General features: G+C 45.0%; 1 protein-coding gene across 1 annotated transcript in view; it reads right to left on the reverse strand.

Annotated features, from left to right (window-relative positions):
* LOC8025570 (ras-specific guanine nucleotide-releasing factor 2) overlaps positions 1 to 20,396 on the reverse strand; it is a 110,131-nt gene that overhangs the window by 30,389 nt on the left and 59,346 nt on the right. Inside the window, exons 10-16 of the mRNA XM_042288938.1 lie at positions 18,436 to 18,596; positions 15,543 to 15,624; positions 13,089 to 13,315; positions 6,926 to 7,008; positions 6,744 to 6,819; positions 3,460 to 3,659; positions 1,090 to 1,400 (exon numbers count right to left, since the gene is read on the reverse strand). Coding sequence (XP_042144872.1) covers positions 1,090 to 1,400; positions 3,460 to 3,659; positions 6,744 to 6,819; positions 6,926 to 7,008; positions 13,089 to 13,315; positions 15,543 to 15,624; positions 18,436 to 18,596 — 1,140 coding nt within the window. The remainder of the gene's footprint in view (positions 1 to 1,089; positions 1,401 to 3,459; positions 3,660 to 6,743; positions 6,820 to 6,925; positions 7,009 to 13,088; positions 13,316 to 15,542; positions 15,625 to 18,435; positions 18,597 to 20,396) is intronic.

The following is a 20,396-nucleotide window of genomic DNA, read 5'->3' on the forward strand; positions in this document are numbered from 1 at the left end:
GTCGTACTAGGTGTGTTACCTCGCACCTTAGTGGCTGACCATTAGAATGACTTGTCCCTGATGTACGATCAACTGTTCAGGCACACACCTTATCATCATCTGAAAGGTAGTTCTTGAAAAGATGTTGTGTTCAATAGCTTCAAAAGTTTTTTTATTTGCGCATGTACGCCTGTTATTTGTCGTACTATCTATGATACTTTAGTGTCCAACTATTAGGATGACGTCTCTCTGATGCGCCACCACCAACTATTTAAACATTAATTAATCTTATCATCGCCTCAAAAGGAAGTTCGTCAAGAGATGTCGCATTCGTTGGCACCAACAGTTATTATTTTTACGCGCGCAAAGGCCCCATTTATGACACTTTCCTCTCTGGTCATTAGGATGACCTGTCCATGATGCTCCACAAATTGTTTGGTCATTCATCTTATCATAACGCCGGAAGAAAATTATTAAAAAATTACTTCGTTCAATGACCCCAGCAGTTCGTTGTTCATAGACGCAGACTATTTAACTTATCTGTGAGTTTTAGACTACCTTTAATGATACTTTAAGTTTTGGTCATTAGAAGTCTCTCCATAATGGTTTGGCCCCGGACCGAGCAAACGCGCAAGTTTAATCCATGTTTAGTTTTTTTTGCTGTTCCAGGTATGATAGTCCAACATCAGTCCCTTATGGTTCAGCCCCGGAACAGGCAGAAATAAGCTTAATTACTGTTCGGTTTTTTGTTGCACCATCTACGCATTACACTAACACCTGGTCATCATGATGACCTGTCCCTGATGATTCAGCCCTGGAACAGAGGGACAGTTAGAAAAGACACCGTAAGCTGGCGAACGTTTGTTAACTTTTGGGGTTCCTTCTACTGCATGGTGTCTCTAGCGACCAGTACACAAGGCTTGCGTTGATGTCACAACAGTGACCACTGTGGCGACATTGCTGCTGAGCGCGTACCTTTTGCGGCGCACATTCAGCACCACAGCATTTCTTTTTCTAGGAAAGAACACGCAGACATGACCGCCAGCACGGTGGAACGACGTCACATCGAGCTATAAGTCGACACACACACTGACAGATGGCGGAGCGTACACTTTCTGTAGCTGAGCCTCCAGTGTTGCTGGTTCCTGGAGGCCTGCTGTGCCAGGTGGAGCTGCTGCTCGGCCAGTTGCTGTGCGCTGGTCTGGGCGCCGTGGGGGACCTGCGCGTCTCCGGCCTCGGACAGCATGCTGGCCGTGCTTATGCGCCGCGAGTAGTCGTACTCCACCACCAGCATGCCGAGGTCCCCCGTGGGTACGCCCACCGCCGCGGCGGCGACTACGGACACTGCACCGCCACCACCACCGCCGCCGCCGCCGCCGCCACCACCGCCGCTGCCGTCTACACCCACCGCGTCCAGAGATCTGGGCACCGCGAAGAAACGACACGTTTTAACGGAGAATGAGTTTCGTCCGCCGAATTCTACGAGAAAATCGGCACGAAAAAACCGCCACTAAAGACGGTGACATCACGTAACATTTTTAGGGAGTCGTTTTTCACATCCGATACGGTACGATAAGCCCTCGGGTACGAACTGCGCATGCGCGAGTCTTCTGAGGAAGCGCATGCGCAGTTCGTATACCGGAGGGCCCATTGTACCGTATGGAATGTCCAAAAACGGTTCCCTCAAACTTCCTGTTGTGACGTCATGTGACAACGTATGATGCCGCGAGACATCATAATGAAGTGACTACTACATCGTGCAGTCATGACGTCATAATGAGGTCACGTGACTGCGACGTCATGATATCATATGACACGGTGACGTCACCTAACACAACGACGTCGTGTGATGTCACAGTGATGCAGCGTCATGACGTTGCGTGACGGTCACACATCCGCGTATGGTGTTCAACGAAACGAAATGGATCAGCGGAGCTCCTGCCCATGCGTACCTGCGGCGACATCTGCCGGGAGAAGCCGCGAAATTCGGTGTCGCGAATCGCACGTGGGCATAGCCGAGCCAAGCTGTCAGCGGCTGTTCTCGCTCGGAGCGCTACCCCGATAGGTGATCACTACGAGGCATGAGTCTCGAGGATGAGTCTCGAGAAAACAGCGGAAAAGGAAGACATTTTATTTATTTAGTCTACAAAGAGGACACACGTGCGTGATACTACACATTTATCTAATATGGACAGTGAAATCACTGCGAGTGGTGGTCACTTTTCTTTGCAACTTTAACCTTTGGAAACAGATAAATCTCTTTACGCTACCACAAAGAAAAACATAAAACGCTGTCACGTTTCAAACTCATGGCCAGCGTTAATCAGCCATCAGGGGTTGTACACCGAGCTCGAACAGCCGATGAGCGCTTTGCTCAGCCGTGCGCATGTGCAACTTGCGGTACCTTGCAGACCGCTTCTCCTGGAAGATATCGCAACATGTATACGCAAGGCCACGCGCTCCGCCGGTTCGTTTTGTTTCATGGAGCACTGTACCACATGCCAAGCTCATTCACAGCACATTCAATGCCCCCCGGGCTTTGTCAGCCTAATTAGGCTGCTGTATATGTTTTCAAAGACATGACATCGAATAACCCGAAACGAATCAACACCTGGCAGCTTAAACGGTGAAGACTGTATTTTTCACTATTTTTCAATAAAAACTGTGCTTTTCTGTAAGAAAAAGGGTGGGGAAAGGGTGTCGGCCATGGCTGTAAGTCTCTGGAACACTTTTTTACACCCTCGAAGCTGCGGTAACACTGCCCATACATCATACAAAAGACAGTCTGCTGTGGTGTGATTCTTCCCTGTATGACGTCACATTTGTCACAGAAAAAAACGCCTACAGACATGTTCGAAGCATACATATGTATCAAGATATGTATCAAGGAAATATGCTTCGGACATTTCTGAGGCGTATCCGCGGATAATTTTGTCATCATGTCCGCGGAGAAACTCCGCGTCTCTTACATATGCATGAAGGAAACATGCTTCGGACATTTCTGAGGCGTATCCGCGGATAATTTTGTCATCGTGTCTCTGGAGAAACTTCGCGTCTCTTACATATGTATCAAGGAAACATGCTTCGGACATTTCTGAGGCGTATTCGCGGATAATTTTGTCATCATGTCTACCGAGAAACTCCGCGTCTCTTACATATGTATCAAGGAAACATGCTTCGGACATTTCTGAGGCGTATTCGCGGATAATTTTGTCATCATGTCTGCCGAGAAACTCCGCGTCTCTTACATATGTATCGAAGAAACATGCTTCGGACATTTCTAAGGCGTATCCGCGGATAATTTTGTCATCATGTCCGCGGAGAAACTCCGCGTCTCTTACATATGTATCAAGGAAACATGCTTCGGACATTTCTGAGGCGTATCCGCGGATAAATATGTCATCATGTCTGTGGAGAAACTCCGCGTCTTGTCACGAGCGGTGTGCCGCGAGAGCTGTGTGGCGGGAGTTGTGCGTTTACCCCGTGGAGTCCTGCAGCGCGGCGCCCATGGCGTTGATCTGCAGGTCGGGGTTATAGTGGACTTTCTTGAGGGCCTCGAGCACTTTGACCCCGTCCGTGAACACGCGGTACGTGAGCAGGAACGTGTTCAGGAAGTCAATGCTCAGGAAACGGAGGTCCGTCAGGCGCTCGAAGAGGCGCTCGGGGCTCGCGTAGCGGATCTGAAAGACAAGGAACTCCGGTCAAAACGGAGAATCGGTTCGCGGGAGTACGCAGCGGCAGGCCACGTGTTGTCGGGTCCTTAGGTCACAGGTCAGGCGCTGACCATGGCGTCAGAAGCACCATTTTACGTGCCGTAAGGTCAAGTAACCACGTCACGCAACGTCGAATCACTCGAGTAGATTACGCCGCGTAGGGTCACGTGATCATGCCACGTAAAGCTACGTCACCTGACCGTGTCGTGTGACGTCGAGTCACGTGACTAGGTCACGTGGCCTCCCTCCGAGTGACCATGTAACGGGGCGTCAGGTCAAGTGAGCACATTGCGTGCAGTCAGGCCGCTCGATTTTATCACGTCACGTCGGGTCACGTGGCGTTGGGTCAAGCGACCACGTCACGCGGTGTCAGGTCACTCGATCATATCGCGGGATGTCAGGTTATGTGATGTCACGTCAAGTACCCATGTAGGTGGTGTCAGGCCACTCGATCATGTCACGTCATGTCAGGTGAACAAAGCTACTAAAGTTGAATATGGCGCCTCTATCATGACGGGTCAAGCGACCACGTCATGTCAGGTGAACAAAGCTACTAAAGTTGAATATGGCGCCCCGGTGTCGCCCCCTTATCTGCAGTAGAATCTACTCAAAACCGCTCGGCTAGTTTTATTATTTCCAAGTATCACTCTACATCTAGGTTCACCAATTGCCCAATCTTTCACTTTGTAGAAAAATATCTCCTCTAAGTTTGTTTCATAAGGTTTATCGCTCTACTCACTTCGTCATGCGCTATTTTCAATCTGTCTTACATAGCGTCGCGCATTGATCACGAACTAAACGTTGGAATCCCCCGCTGTAATACATTCACTTTCAATGCTTCTTTTTAGTCAAAAATCTCCATAGAGCCTTCGTACAGCCATTGTCGCTATTATTGATACTGAATATTTTAGAGATTAAATCACTAATTTTCTACACGGTGCGTCTAATGTTTTTTGTGTTTTTGCGTTGGTATTGTTTCTATCCTGTTGTATTTTTAACCCACTTCTCCCTGCAACGCCCTCGAACCATCAGGGACAAATAAATGAAATGAAATAAAACTGCCCTCCGGCCACGTGGCGTCAGGTCAAGTGATCACGTCTCGTGGTATCGGGTCTCTTGATTATACCACGGGACGTCAGGTCATGTGACGTCACGTAAAGTGACCGTACGTCACGTGGTGTCAGGTCACGTGGAGTCAGGTCAAGTGATAATGTCACGCGGCGTCAGGCCATGGGCCGTCGTGTCAAGCGACCCTTTAACGAAGCATCGTCACGTGACCATATCACTAACGTCCTGTCACGAGACCTGACCTAATCCGATGACGGAGGTTTTCTTGCAGTTCTTATGTTGCACGAAACTACGGGCAGGATTTCCCTGCGTGATTTGCGGTACATAGGAGCTCAGGGAGACGGTATCACTTGGCGAGATGCTCGTTTTAAGAGTATGTCTGACTCAAAGGAATTGTCCGGTGAAATTCGTATTCCAGAAAACTAATAAATTATATTGTCATTGTTTTTAGTAATATCATCCGTACAATATCCAAATGTTTAATCCTCCGTCGCACAAGTAATTCAAACTGCTCAGATTGCACCAGCAAAACGCACGGCGTTTTTATTGGCAACAGCGGAAGCTCTGACGTAACACCATGCACAGAGAACCTTGACAGCTCTTGACTGCTATCTCAGTAAAATGACTTCGTTCTAAAAAAAGACAAGATTTACGGCATTGAGGGAAGCTCAGTTCTTCGACGATGATCTCTGTACGCACCATCAACCATGTTGATCAAAACAGGGAATAACTCAACGCCCGCGACACTGACGTTACCATATCTGATGTGACGTCACGACACGACCAGCCATGCATACTGGCGAAATTTGGCGTGAAGTTTCGTATTGATGCACAATATTGATTTAACGAATATTGAGGCGTCTTTTAATGAAATAAATATCACCTCTAATTATATTTAGGACTTCTCTACGTGACCAGCGCAAAAAGCTTAGTAACTTCCTGATGTCACCGAACAATCCCTTTAAAAAAATTAAAGGCACGATTTAATTAAAAAAAAAGGTTGGCAAAGCGTGATGCAAGTTGTTAGTATCTACTAATGTTTAACGAGGTCGTCACCCAAGAAACTGAAATACTTTTCATTTTGTCAAATGGGCTCGTTTGGTCAGTACGGAACGCAAAAGAGCTCCTGCTGTTTTGGAGAGCACTTGTAGCATATATTATAGGTCACGATCGCATTCTGAAGACGTTAAAAACGGCGTTCGCGACGAGTGTGTCGACTTCTGCACGTAACCGCCTTTTGCAAAAGCGTTCCTTTAGTTAAAACGAATAAACTCTACCGATGCATTCTTGTTGGGTGGAACTGTAAGATAAGGTCGTTACATTTTGCGGAAAACGGTGAAGAGAACAATGCTAGTTCTTTTTGGTCAGGTACAGTTTTTATATTTCCGTCATAATTCGTGGCGTACTTTCGCGATAAAAGAGAAAGTGCAACTGCACTTTACGTTTTCGACTCGTGTCTGATTTCTAGCACTGTGGTGTGTACAATGTGCGCCGAACAGTCTGTTTTGTTTTGTTAGTCCTTATTATACCACGAGCTAATACTTATCAAATTTCGTCTAAAATTTCCCGAATGTAACGACATCTTTAATATGTTGCATGCTATTGAACGTGTAAACGCGGCGTGTCTTTTTATGTCCTATATATTTTCTAATGGGACTTCATTTACAAAACAAAAGAGGGAGAAATAAAATCAAACATTTTTCTTCTGCGTTTGAGAAAGGTCGATACCTGGATGATTACATTATACGTTCTATACTGACCTAATCTCACTTCGGCAACACCTACCAAATTTTAATACAAGGCAAATTGAGTGTAGTGCCAGTCCACTCAATATTCCCTTGCATAGGATGCGTCCTGTTATATATAGAAACAAATAAATAAAATTAGCAACTAGGTGGCGCAAGTCGCCGGCCAACTCAAAGGATTCAACCATAGTCGTCTATCTATGGATTTATTTGCTGCTGGAGTGAAACGACTGTTTACCTGGGGCAGCTTGCAGGAGTTGAGTGTTCGACTGAATCGGATGTCCACGTCGTCCTTGAACAGCCTGGGGTCGTTCCTGTCACCGAGAACCGAGCAAGAGACGTTTGCGTGTGACGTCATTTGGTGCCCGTGACGTTACGCTATGACGTCACAGAATGAGGCGACAATATGATGTCACTCACCTGATGGAATGTGGCATCGTGACCGACGACGAGTCGCTCATCGTGCCGTGGAAAAGGTCGTTGAAGTGCACGTTGTCGATGCACTGCGATGGAAAGAAAGCAGTGTCGTAAGCGTTACAAAAAAAAATAACGAAATACGTTACTCGTTACTTGCAATATAAGGGAACGCGTTACCGGCTGTTCCTATTCTTTTACAGATTCGTACTTTTGTCAGGTATCGCTTTTAGTGCTTAGCGACCTATACAAACAAGCCAGAGTCAATATGGCAGTTTATGCCTGATTGCTATACACTTTAACAACAATTATCCCTAAAGAAACGTGGACTTGCCAAATCAGGACATAAGAAAAGGTTTATTATGGTCCCCAATGTCTATTAGATTTTTAGGAAAGTTTGGTATGAATGTTCGATGGCCGCAAAAAAGGTTTACTAAAAAAAAAAAAAAAAACATTCTGACTACGTTAACTGTGTCTTTTTGTGTTTTTTTGATGAATGGCGTTACTTATTAGCTATTAAACTACCTTTCTGTTCAACAGTATCTTTGTTCTAGTTTGGTTCTCGTTAGAGCAATATTGTCTAAAAGTTTGCATAAGTTGGCTAAACTCCTGTTGCTAGACCAAACTTACAAGCTCGCAAATTTGCCGAACTGTTCCGGCTTTGTTACCAACCAAATGCCTTGACGTCGGTGGTTATCGGCTACGTCACACCTTTTTGCGCACCTTTCTCTTCGCCGGTCAAGGAGGCGGAGCCAATAATGCTACGTGGAAGACAAGGCCCGCGCATGACGTCACCGTAAGTGGATCCCGGACCGTTCCCACAGGCGGCAAACACGGCGAAGCTCGCCGCGAGCCGCCGCAAAGCGGCAGACGCGCGTCCGTCTTGGTGTCGCCGCATGCTAGCGTCGCGCTCGTTGTGAGACGCAGCGTGAAACGCGTTAGAGGCGACGCTGACGCGCTGGCGGCGACGCTGACGGATTGGCGGTGACGCCAATGCGGACTAGGTGGCGCTGCGTTGATCCAGTAGTGATGACGCGTAGAGGGGGTAACGGGCAGGCCTTGACTTCTAGATAACATTGGTAGGGTGTACAACGCGATGTATTTAGCGCAGACAACCCATCGGCCATTTTTTTCTCTAATTGCAATTAACAAGCTGTCGTTACAACTACTTGTATGGTGGACATGCGTCATTCAGGGTTAGAAAATATGTCGGTGAAGGTAATCGTTTTGCCGCACCCTATATAAAAATAATTAAAAAAATGGCAATGTGTTCGTGCTAACCGTATACATTGCAAGCTACTGTGGAAGGGTAGGAAAGGTTGTCCCGTGAAAACTGTCATGTCCAGTGACGACACACAAAATAACGTTACTGGAAGTTCTTTAAGACTGCTAATTTCTTGATTCACTCTCCAGGATTTTCATTCCGGTTTTTCCCTCCCTCAAAAATTATATTAAAAATATATATATAAAAAAAGAAACTACAGATGTGGTGTTTAACCGGGTACCGGATCGAACGTTTAGATACGAAATATTTTGCAGAAAGCATAACTTCATTGCTTTACGTCATAGGGAGCTCTTTTACCGGTATGGATACTGATGTTGTTCTTTGATCGTTTGCTTGATTGATCTCGAGTTGCTACGAAACATGACTGATAAAACAGACGTGATGTGTCGAAATGCTAACTGAAAAAATTGCATTAAGCTATCGAATAATCTATGCAATATAAGTACCGTAAATCTGCGCAGCGATAAATATTACGCGAAATACAACCTATAGAAAACATAAAAAAAAAACGCGCAAGGTACCTTGAAGAAATCGAAATAGCCTAGAAAGGCTGAAAAAGCAATTATCAACTACCATTAAAGCAATAGATTGTTTATATCAAGGGTCTCAAACACGCAGCCCGGTGGCCGCATGCGGCCCGCAACTCGCTGGGACACTGCCCGTGGGAAACCGGCCATGAGTCCCGGTTTTCATGTCTCAAGCGCTAGAAATGGCATGCGCCGTAATGATCTCGTCTCGTCGATTCAATTTCGCTCGAAAAGTAGCTCTGCTCTTTTAACGTATCCACATAGTTTATAGTTATCTGTGTTCATTTTCCCTTTCTTTCGCTTTATTTTTTTATTTACAGCTTTTTGTAATCTACAACAATTCCGGTACTAGGATGCAAGCGCGAGCTATTCGTTGAAGGATGCATTTCGGCTGAGCGAACTCTCGATCTGCAGGAGAAACTGTCAAAGATAAAACTACGAGGTAGGGATTCTCGCCTTCAAAAAGAATATCACCATTGAAAGGCAAGTATATGTTCAGAGTTTTGTAATAAAAATCGTCGAAAAAGCAAGAACTGTCAAATTAACTGATTGTTTTTAGGGGCATGTTGAGCTTGGTTAATTCCTGAATGAATTAAGCAACGGGAACGACAGCGTAGTTGTTAGCTTGCTCAACTAGAAATGTCAGCATGTTAGCGGGATGGTGGCACTTTAATTTTTGTCATCACATCACATGTCAGGGCTAAAAGTCGTCATATAAACAAATCAAATCTCAAACATGTCGCCGGCAAAACTCAAAGTTTACAAAAAGCATAGAGCACGAGGTCTCTTCTTTTTAAATTCTTTTGACCCCCCCCCCCCCCCCCCCTCTTCTCCCGTTTTACGTTAACCCTAGACCTTTTTGGTGTAGGCTATCTGGCCCCCGCAGTCAAATGAGTTTAAGACCACTGGTACACATCAATTCCTTCACACACACAAAAAAAAAGCTGGAAAGCTAAGCTTGAGCCTATAATTATCGATTCGGGGCTCATTATAGATAACATGTCAATTCTTTCTGACCTAGTCGGGGGTTAAGTAAACGTTTAATCGTTTCATAGAACTGACGACCCCCAAAATCCAACGGGACGCAGTCGCATTGCACATACATTGTAAAAAAATACACGTTGTTCGTTGCAGACATCGTGGCAGAATTATGTGCGCACACGCCTCAAGGATCTTCGAAGCATGTTTCATTCAAGGATGGGTATGCTTACAAAATGTCTGCAGTCTGCTTTTGCATGACCAGTCTGAAAGGACCGTCATACGAGGAAGAATCACCCCACAGGTAGTGTCTGGAGACTGCCTTTTGTATAGTGTATCAGCGGCGTGACTGCGGTTTTACCGGCTGAGGAAGTTGTTCTAACTTACTGTGGCTCGAAAAACAAAAATGAAAATGATAGCGTCTTTTTTTTTTCCGCTTTTAACAATTATTTGAATTTCCCGACCCTTTCGGCATTGTTGAAACGGACAGGGAGATAGACATGCGATCATTTACGTGTTATGTGCGTTATATTTTCATCAAAACATTTATTTATTTAGCAATTTTTGTTGGCACGGGGTATTACACGGAATTAAAGTTTGGAATTGGCTGTTCGAGATTAAATCTAAACTCACGTTAGCAAAAAAAAAAAAAAAAGTTTATTTGTTTATACACGCAGCCTTTATATGTACATACGGAGTACTCCAACACGAATACCTTTACTTTTTTGTTTTTACGAAAAAGAAATATAAAACACTGAGACTGAAATATTTTTGGAAATTCTATAAGCCCTTCCAAAATTGTCAAGGCAACAGAGTTTGACACGTTTTCGGTATGCAGAAAAACTGCGGGAAAATAGTTCTTTTGCGAAGCGATGTTCGAGGTCGCCTTTTTTATTGCTACTAAATTTCTCAACGATTTCTTCTGAAGGATTAGCTCGGTAACCTTTTGGTATTTGCGTAACTCTATCTGAGTATCGCGCAGAAGCTGACTGAAGTAATGAATCTTTGTCCCCTCTGTCCTAGGGTAGGTTTGGGTCAAACCTGTTTGTTGTGTGTGCTTTGTAGAACAACTTCCTTGAGATGCCAATGCTCTCGTCCAGAGTGTTGACACTCAACGAAAGCATATCCGGAATGTGTGCAGACGAGTTATTGAGGTAGTATGTAAGTGATCTCCTAGACAGACTTGGCAATCCTAGCGCCCGTGTTTGTCTTCTATCTTGTGTACGTCTTTTTAGCGCTTTTAACCATTGTTCAATACAGTCAACACCAACTAGCCCAACAACAAGTTCTTTTACAATCCTAGGGTCCTAGCTGGATCCTAATAGAGGTTTTCTCCCAGGCGTAAGTGCCATAGTTCTGTTCTCTGGCGTTTTTATGACTTTTCTCTGGCTCGTCACAAAATCGTTAAAGTACCAGACACAAAACCAAAGATGTACGAACCAAAGAACAGGTAGTGAAAGCCTAAATGTGATATTTGTTTGGCCATTTAGGCCCAAAGTTGCCAGGCTGAAACTAGAGAACCATAAGTGAAGCACAACTCTGACATTTGTTTGGTGAATTAGACCCCAGTGATCGAGATGACAACCAAGCTACCAACAGTGAATCCTTCCCTTGGCACTCGTTTAACGAACTAGGTCCAAGGCACCCAGACTCTGGTAAAAAAAAAAAAAGGTGAAGTTGGGTTCGGTTCTACCTTGACTTCTTTGGGCTTTTTGAAACGCTAAGTTCCCTAACAAAAATTACATCTTGGCAAAAAGCAAACACAGAAACAACTGTGCTATTTAGGTTAATGGCACTGAATGGTTCCAATAAGCGAAAGCAACATGTAGATACGTTCTAGGTTCTTTTCTTGTGTGTACATTTAAAGTAAGTGATTGTAGTGCGTGCGTCCTTGAAAGGTGTTTGTGTTGTCCAGTGGTAGCGAGTGAATCTTCTCACGCGTAGTGACAACCGTTGCAAGCATGTTTTGATTTATGACAGGCTAGGCTCACTTCTCTTGACGGGAACGAAAGTCACCTCGCACCCTGTCACAGCTTAGAGATAGAAAACAAATAGTCAAGATTATAAGTAACGCATTATATAAAAGAAGACATTTTTATTTTGTAACTCGCCCGATTTGTACATAAAAGTAGAACAGATAAGCCTATACGTACTACAAAATGGGTTTATTGTTGTCAGTTCAGTTTAAATACTTTCCATTTGTTTGCTAACAGAGTTGAGGAAAGTGAGCCCAACCTGCACTCGAAATCGACGAGAATTGCAAAAGTAAAAAGGTCGTTTTAAAGACTGATACTCCTTTGGTTTTGTTTCATTTGTCCGATGGTGTGCCACTGCTGTCCACGTATCTCCGTGAAAATTGAGCAGTAATTAAATATATATAACGTACAAATTGAAAAAAAGGAATTGTTCACATTTCATTAAAAGATCCCCCGATAAAGTTTATTGGAAAATATTTGACACTTTATTAAGCGTAGCCTCGACCAGTTTTTCCGGTAGTGGTGCCTGCCAACTATTGTTTCCCACTAGTTAAAGAAGAGGAAATTTGTGATTCGTATCGTGGATTTCCTAAATAAACCAAAACTGTATTCGAATTTTTTTTTAAAATTATAAAGGGCAAATTAATGACGTTAATTGCAGAATTCCAAATTACGGAAGGAAACGTACGAAAGACGGGACAAAACGCAGCATGAAAAGAACGCCCTGTAAAGCGTGCACCACCTTACGCTCCGGAGCTTGTGGAGAAGCCAACTCGTAGCCACGGGAAGCGCTGTTTTTGTTGCACGCACCTATGTCAGCCGGCGAAAGCGACTCAACAGGCACGACGGGCTTATGGACACGAATTATTTGCACTAGTGACATCTACCATTGCGTCGGCCGTAATATCTGTAGTTTATTGTCCGCTTGCAGACGCAAACTGCCCTTATTGTAACTTACCACCTTTTTCGTATTATTGAGTTCTGTCAGTGCAAAGCTGACGAAAGCATCTTACGGTATCAGCACAATTTCTGATCGTGTTAACTGAACAGCCCTGTTAGAGCTGCGATTGTTGACGTCTTTCCCACGTTAGGTTTTTATTTGATAGCCCTCTGGTTGGTGTACGTTTTTATCTTTAAAACTGCACCGCTTTATTTGTGCATTAAGGACGACACTCGGGGGCATTCGTGCTTCTCAGGTGACCAAACACTCGGGCCAAGGAACGCGGCAAAACAAAAGCGCCGTCACACTCGCCGCTGCGCCGCGCGCTGCACTCCCCGCGCTCCTACGGCACGGCGAACGGAGTATCGGCGCTAGGCTTAGCGCGGGCGGCTGCACCGTCGACGCTCGAACTGGTCGCGACCCGGGCATTGCGGACGCGTGGCACTAGCGAGGTAGGAGTCACCTGGCTGATGTCGCTAGTCCAGGCGGCCTTCTCCTGCATGGTGGGTGCGACTAGCTGCACTGTCACCGGCGGTGCGGTCTTGAAGTCGACGATGATCTTGAAGTCGAGGCCGCCGTAGTCCTTTTGCTGACCTGAGCCGCCACCAGATGGCGCCACGACCACGGCGTTGGAGTCGCCGCTGCTCCCGAGACCGCTCGATTGACTGGATACCGAGCTCACCGAGCCCTCTGCGCTCGGAAGCAGACGACGGAAGCTGGAGGTTTCGGTTTCGGTTTCGGCTTTTGAGGCTTACGTACGTTACAGCGGATTAGAAATGTTTTAGAGGCCCCGCAGCCAATTTTGACATCCTGTTGTTGCACATGGTGCTATGCGTCTTTTAAAGGGACACTGAAAGCCCTCCAAAGTTTCTGTTAAAGCGCCGGGATGAGATAAGGGCGTCACAAAATAAACTAAACAAATAAATAGTATAGCAATATTTAGGTCGTGAGTCTTATTTTGAACTATGGGCCATTTCGAAATGTGTTGCGGTTTCGAGACTTAGATCCCTATATAAAAGAATGTATCGCGAATCGCTGAAATGAGTCTCACGACGAAAATATTGGAATACAAATATGTATTCGACGAAAGATGTTTTTTTCTTTTCGGACCTGTCGTATCTAGGTGCTTTATTCCATTTTTTTTTAGTTTAGTAGCCGCTTTAGATATACGCTGCTCAGGTCTCAAATTTAAGTGGAGGAAGTGTAGACAAACTATTTTTTAAGGAGATATTAGCCTATCATTTCACGTGGGCATGGCAATAATGTGACTGGGCGTTGCTATCAGACCACAGTCCACAGAAACATCACGTGGAAAGAAAACACATAAACACAAAGAAACAGTAAAATATAGTAAAACAAAAATGGCGTCTCCACTGTTCACATCCTTGATGGAAATGCTTGCTCTCTATCGATTCAACCGGTTTTATATTTCGTTTTGAATTGGGCCCGGGAGAAACCCAATATAACCGAAGTGGCCTTGGAATTTCCGCGAAACCTCTTGCTTGTAGCTAACTGGTCAACCACAGAGCTTCAATGATCGGCCTTTTGAAACATTCACTAGTGATGTCACACAACTTAACTTTTAGTTTGGCGTTTGTAAATTGAATCTGCCCATAGCTTTATGTCTTCTTAACTGTTACATTTCAGACATACTTTTATTGCATATTACTATGTTTTCAGTGATTAGTATCTGCACCACACTGAAAGTAGCGAGACAAACCGGGCATAAAACACGAACAAAGGCGAGAAGACAACCAAGCCATAGCAGACTCATTGATTGATTCGTATTCTAGATCTTGTTTATGGCTTATGCGGACTTTATTTTACAATGCGCTATCAAGTCGTCCCATCATCAACACTGTTTTCAACTTTTAAAGTGGCCCAAAGTTGGTCTCGGCATTTGTTTAAACTGTGTGTTAGTCGGACGAAAAGATGACGAATGACTCTATACCAATTAAAGGGTTTTATTGTCTAGTCTTCCGCCTATTTCGGTATCAAAATATTAGTAAGTTGTTCAAAGAGAGCCGAGGTGAAGACAGTTGCCGATCGCTGTGGAGATTGTAACACTTCTTAGCAACAAACGAATTTACCACGCGAGCGTCTGCCTGTTGGCAAACGCGCGCAACAGCGGCATTGTGGAGATTGCCCTCTAAACGAGCATGGTGGGTTGAAGGCGAAATAGGTACTATGTTCAGCTACCAGCCGCTCGTTTACGCCCTCACCTTATGTTTACTAATTAGGATGTGACAAGCTACGATTCGTATTAGTATTTAGTGGTGAGGGTAGCGGAAAGCCGGAACATGTTGGCCACTCCTTTGGTGGGGGCGAAGCAGCGATTCGTTGTTAGTGAACTGAGTGGTAGCTCGTTGATAAATATCAATAAATCAATGGGTCGACTGATGGCAATGCCATCATACAACACACTAATATCGTTTTGGTGTACAGAGAACAGCATTATGGCTGCTCCAAAGGTTGGACTTCAACAACACAAATCACAATGTAAGGTTCTTACATTGCACAAAAGAATAATATTTGATGCTAAGACAGACACTGACGTGACATCGACACTGGATACTTGGCTCTAAGCGTTGTCACCAAGCAACTCGTTGTGCTTTCAAAGGCGAGCTCTGTAGAGTAACTCGCGACTCACTCACATTAGATCTCTGCGTTTCAAATCTCTGCGGACAAACCTGTCCTAGGTGGTTCAAACCATTGAACCACCTAGGACAGGGAAGAAGACTCTTCGAAACTTGGGGGAAAGTTCGGAATGGGGGTTTCTTCTTGATTATGATGCAACTATGGCTGCATTTATCGGAAGCTTGACATTCGTCGTGCGATATTGGATTAAGCACTTTTCAAGTCAGGATGTTAACAGGGAGTACCGAACAAAAGAAGAAAAAGGAGTGAAAACACTCACCACCATCGTCCACAATAAACTGGAACTGATCGTTGGGGTCCTCAATGAGAGTGGCATCTGCCAGCGGGATCTTGCCGACTCCCTGCAGACAGTGACATGCGCCGACCAAGCAATGCAAGACATCGGCGAAAGAGAAAAACGAAAGGAAGCACTCACTCAGAGTTAACTTACTGTTCGTTCATTGTGACTAGGGCGTAGATTTTTTTTTGGTGTTCATACAGAAAAATAACGGGTGTTTTTTTAATTATCGGTGTATAGTGGTGATCTGTTTCAGACTGATTTAAAAAAAATGGTGATTATCAATAAAAAAAGTCTTACAAAAACTAAGAGTTCAAGTCCAAGAAGGGTGTATGTTGTGACCAAAGCTGTCCTGGCTGGAGCAAAAATGTCCGGAAATTATTTTTTTTTTGGTTTAAACTGATTTTAGCAAAGGCTTGTCGGTGTTCTTCGGGTTTAACCGATTTTTTGTTTCCGACACCGACGGATGTTTTTCGGTGTCTTTTTTCCGGCTTAAAACCGGAAGGTCTATAGCCTAACTATAGCACTGCGGAGAACATAATTAGAATGTCTGCGTGGATAAGTTGAGGAAGATGAGATTAAATAGTTTATTCAGCACTATAGCACTTGAGAACGACAGAATAAAAGGGAGGTTGAAACATCGCTTAGTTTTAACTGATAATAGTAACCGGGCTGCAGAGAGAAAGAGAGAGAGAGAGAGAGAGAGAGAGACAGAGGAAAGGAGGGAGAAAGAGAGAGGAAGAGGGAGGGAGAGGGAGAGAGAGAGGGATAGAAGTAGAGGAAGAGAGAAATAAAAGGAGAGAAAGTTTGCTAGGATGGGTTCTGCTTACACCGCGGATGTGGCCGTTTCGTCAGCGGCATGCTGAGCAGTTGTCGCCACACAACCCTGAATTCATCAGTTTGTCCACCGTGTGCATCGTTTGCGTAGACAGTTTTTTTGGTTTGTTTCATTGTTAACATGGTACGAGTATGATACAAACACAAGACCGAAGAGGCGCTCGTTAATGCTCCTCATTAATGCTCCTTAACTGCGTTCTTTAGTTATATATATATATATATATATATACATACATACCGGGTTATATTTTTTATTCGAAACAGAATTTTATAAAAGGCGTATTTACTGCTACGTTAATGCCGTCTTTACTGTATGCTTCTCGAGCTGGGCGGACACTCGGGGGGAAACGATCGTCACAGTCTGGTGAGTAATTAACTGTTATTCGTTAATTAGCTTTTTAATTTGTGAAAATACACACCTGGTTCCAACCAAAAACTTGCTGAGCGTTATCGAAAACCTTTAAATCAGTCATTTTAAGAAAGACTTTGAGTGCGTGAGAAGCGTTGTGGTGCGCCAAAGTTACCACTCGTGGAGCAGGTACAACGCTTGCGGTTGCGATAAGGGCGCCCGCGCGATTTTTCCGTCTCTTATCTGGCCCCAGCCTTGTACCTGCTCCACAAGTATTGCACTAAAGTTACCACGAGGGGTAACTGTAGCGCGCTGCTGCGCTCCTCACGCGCTCATAGTCTTTCTAAAAATGACTGATTTAGGGGTTTTGGACGACGCTCAGCAAATTTCTGATTGGAGCCATAAGTCTATTGCCACTAATTAAAAAAAATTAATTACCGAATTTAGTTAATTACTCACCAAACTGTGGCGGTCTTTCGCCCCTCGAGTGTCCGCCGAGCTCAAAAACATACTGTGAAAGCGGCATTCACGTAGTAGTAAAGACGTTTATGTTAAATAACTGTTTGGAATAAAAAATATCAACCGGTATTTTGGAAGCGAAGCCCGTCCGCCGCTATCACATGCTTCCACTGATACGGTGCCGTCGCGACGCCATTAGAATGCCATCCTGAGGCCGGCATATTTATAACATAATAAAACTCCGTTCGATGTTAAAACGGTGAAATCGAAAGCACGTTACACTGGAAAACTTTGAGTGAAGGGTACACTGAGAAGGAAACCAAACAACGGAAAACTTGTGTATTTTGGTCGTAGAAGTCAAGCTGAAACTAAATATAATGAAAACGCGTGTCGTATTCTAAATAAAAACAACAGAAATAACAACAACAAGCGACTTAAACATAAAGAAATGCAATTAGAGAACGTGAAGGGTTTTCTCGGCGGTCCAGAGGTTTAAGTCAATATTTATATCTCGCTATGTTAACATTGTAACCAGGGGGCGCCGGTTTTTCCGCCCACGGGGTGTTTTTCCGACGCCGATGTGTCAGGTATAAGGCTGTGTTCTAAACTTTTCCGCTGGAGTGGCTTGTTTTATTGAGACACTTAATTCCAAATTAAACAACAACAACAATAACATGTTTTGGGTGCCTCAATAGGGCACGTGCGTAACGAAATATAAGCTTTCTCGAAAACGAAAACCACAACAACAAGTCAAACAAAACAAAATGACCCGGCGCAATATTTACGTAGTGAGACGTGATTTGCAAACGCGCTTCCGTATACATCAACTACAGTCTGTGACGTCACGCCTCTCTGGTGGCGCTGCTGTCGGCACTGCCCATGCACAGACGCTGCTTTACGCGAACCTGGTTTTTGCGCATGCGCGTTGCCAACACCTGGTGTGATCAAAGCGGGCTCGTCGGCAGCACGGCGTGTTGGCGTATAAATGCGCAAGCATAAAGATAGAAGCGTATTTCCGAATCTCTTCTAATTCGAAATTTTCCTCGCAACGTAAATATTACTCTAATTTGGACACGTGTTATGGGGACTTACATTTTGTTACGTACGCGTTATATTCAGTGACTTAAAAATTTGTGTGTGTGCAGTGCTTTTTTTTTCTTTTTCTTTAAAGATTTACTACCGTTGCTGCCGCGGTGGTGTTCGCGGGTGAGCTGCGAAACGGGGACGCACCTCGACCAGGTGCAGTTTTCCGGCCGAGGTTCGGTTGCAGAGCAGCATGTGGTTGGTGAAGAGGTAGCACTGGCGCACCACCTCCTTGTCGCCCTTCAAATTCGGGATGCGGGATCGCTGAGACTTGGCCTTCTCCGATCCCACCACGTGAATCACGTTGCCTGCGAAGAGCGGGGGCAGTGCATGCGGTTGGCAGTGAGTGAGCTCTGAGACGAGGGATGCTGCCTCGGACGCTTTTGACACGGGTACCACCAAGCAGACGATGCCTCGAGTCGCGCCGTAAGTTATAGAATCCTTTAGAGTATAAATTGCTTCTTAAAGGCCCCCTTTCGCCTTTTTTGGAAATTTTTGTCTGTCCGTCCGCGCATGTCTCCTTAAATTTAATGAAAAAAAATTGACGTCACACGACCAATATATAGATTTAGTCTCAGGCAAAATTTAGCGGGAAATCTCACATCGCGTGACGTAAACACCAATTGAGTCTTCCCGTTAAATTTAACGGGAAAATTGACGTCAGGACCTGATGTGACGTCACCGATACACCCATTCAGTTTCCCCGCTGAATTTAGCGGGAAATTGACGTCACGATCTGATGTTGGGCCACGTATACGCGAATTCAGTTTTCTCGCTAAAATTAGTGGGCAAACTGTCATCACGTGTCCTGACGTCACTTGATCCCCACACAAATTCAGTTTCTCCGCTAGATTTGGCGGAGAAATTGATGTCCCAAGTCCCACGCACCAAGTCACTCTGCCGGTGGGAAAATGCACGTCACGTGACATAATGTCAAGTGACTTATACACCAATTCAGTTTCTCCGCTAAATAATTTGGGGAAAATTGATATCACATAAACAATGCACCGTCAGAGTCCCCAAAACAAATTAGCGAGAAGATTTATAAAATAACTTTTCTGAACGGTGGCTAAATGTCTTCTAAATAAATTTAAACGATCGCTTCTTATGTGCTGCCTTTCTTGCATTATAAGACTTTGGAAATAAATGACGCTGCCAATTTTTTTAAAGCGCAGCGCTTAGGCCCCGTTTCTGTGTTTCGCGGCATCGGCGTAACCCCGCTAAATTTAGCGGGAAAATTGGCGTGACTTGACCTCAACACCAATTCAGTTTCCCGCTAAATTTAGCGGGGAATTGAATTGAGGTCACGTGACGTCAATTTTTCAGCTAAATCTAGCGAAGAAATTGATTTTGTTCATACGTGACGTGACACGAAGTCATGTGGCATCATTTCCCGCGCTAATTTTAGCGGAGTGACACCAAACTATCCCGCCTGACTGGGGTATTAGCTTATGGGAGGTCTTCTAGTAAGACTGCTTAGGGAACTTCAAAGACCCCCGGGCTAGCAGTCGTATTACACCGGCTAAATCTCTCATCCACAACGCGTGAGCCCGTGTCGCCACGATCGTACAGACCGTTATTGCACCGGTTCAACACGCGCGTCTACTAGGTTTATGTGCTCTTTTTGTTTTTATTTCCTCGGCTGTCCCATCGAAAGCGGCTGTCTCCTCAGACAGCGAACGAACCATCGGATATCCTCAAACCCCCTTTGCCCTCGAAGCCGCCCGGACACCAAGTCGACCCTGAAAGGATTCCCGTATCTCCCGAGATCCCCGAATTTAATTACACGCGTCGAAGTTTCGTGCTCCCGCGTGTCTGTGTGCATACGTGCGTAAGTACGTATATGCGTGTGTGTGTGTGTCGTCGGTCGTAGCCACACAACCAACCGAGCGACCGAGAGATCGTAAGGACGACGACGCCTTCTCGACGTTTGCTAAAACTCCGGTGGACCCCGACGCGAGCCGACGGCGCTGTTCTGGGTGGGGGGACACCGCGTGTTGAACCTCGCGATTTGCCTTAATGAGTCTGCCCCTTCGCCTACAGGCACCGCTTTTTTCAGTCCGATGGACCGCGGCGGATGCAATATGAGCTAACCCAGCCAACCCGGC

This window comes from Ixodes scapularis, unplaced genomic scaffold (assembly GCF_016920785.2).
Source record: "Ixodes scapularis isolate PalLabHiFi unplaced genomic scaffold, ASM1692078v2 PGA_scaffold11__112_contigs__length_91849675, whole genome shotgun sequence".
Taxonomy (NCBI): domain Eukaryota; kingdom Metazoa; phylum Arthropoda; class Arachnida; order Ixodida; family Ixodidae; genus Ixodes; species Ixodes scapularis.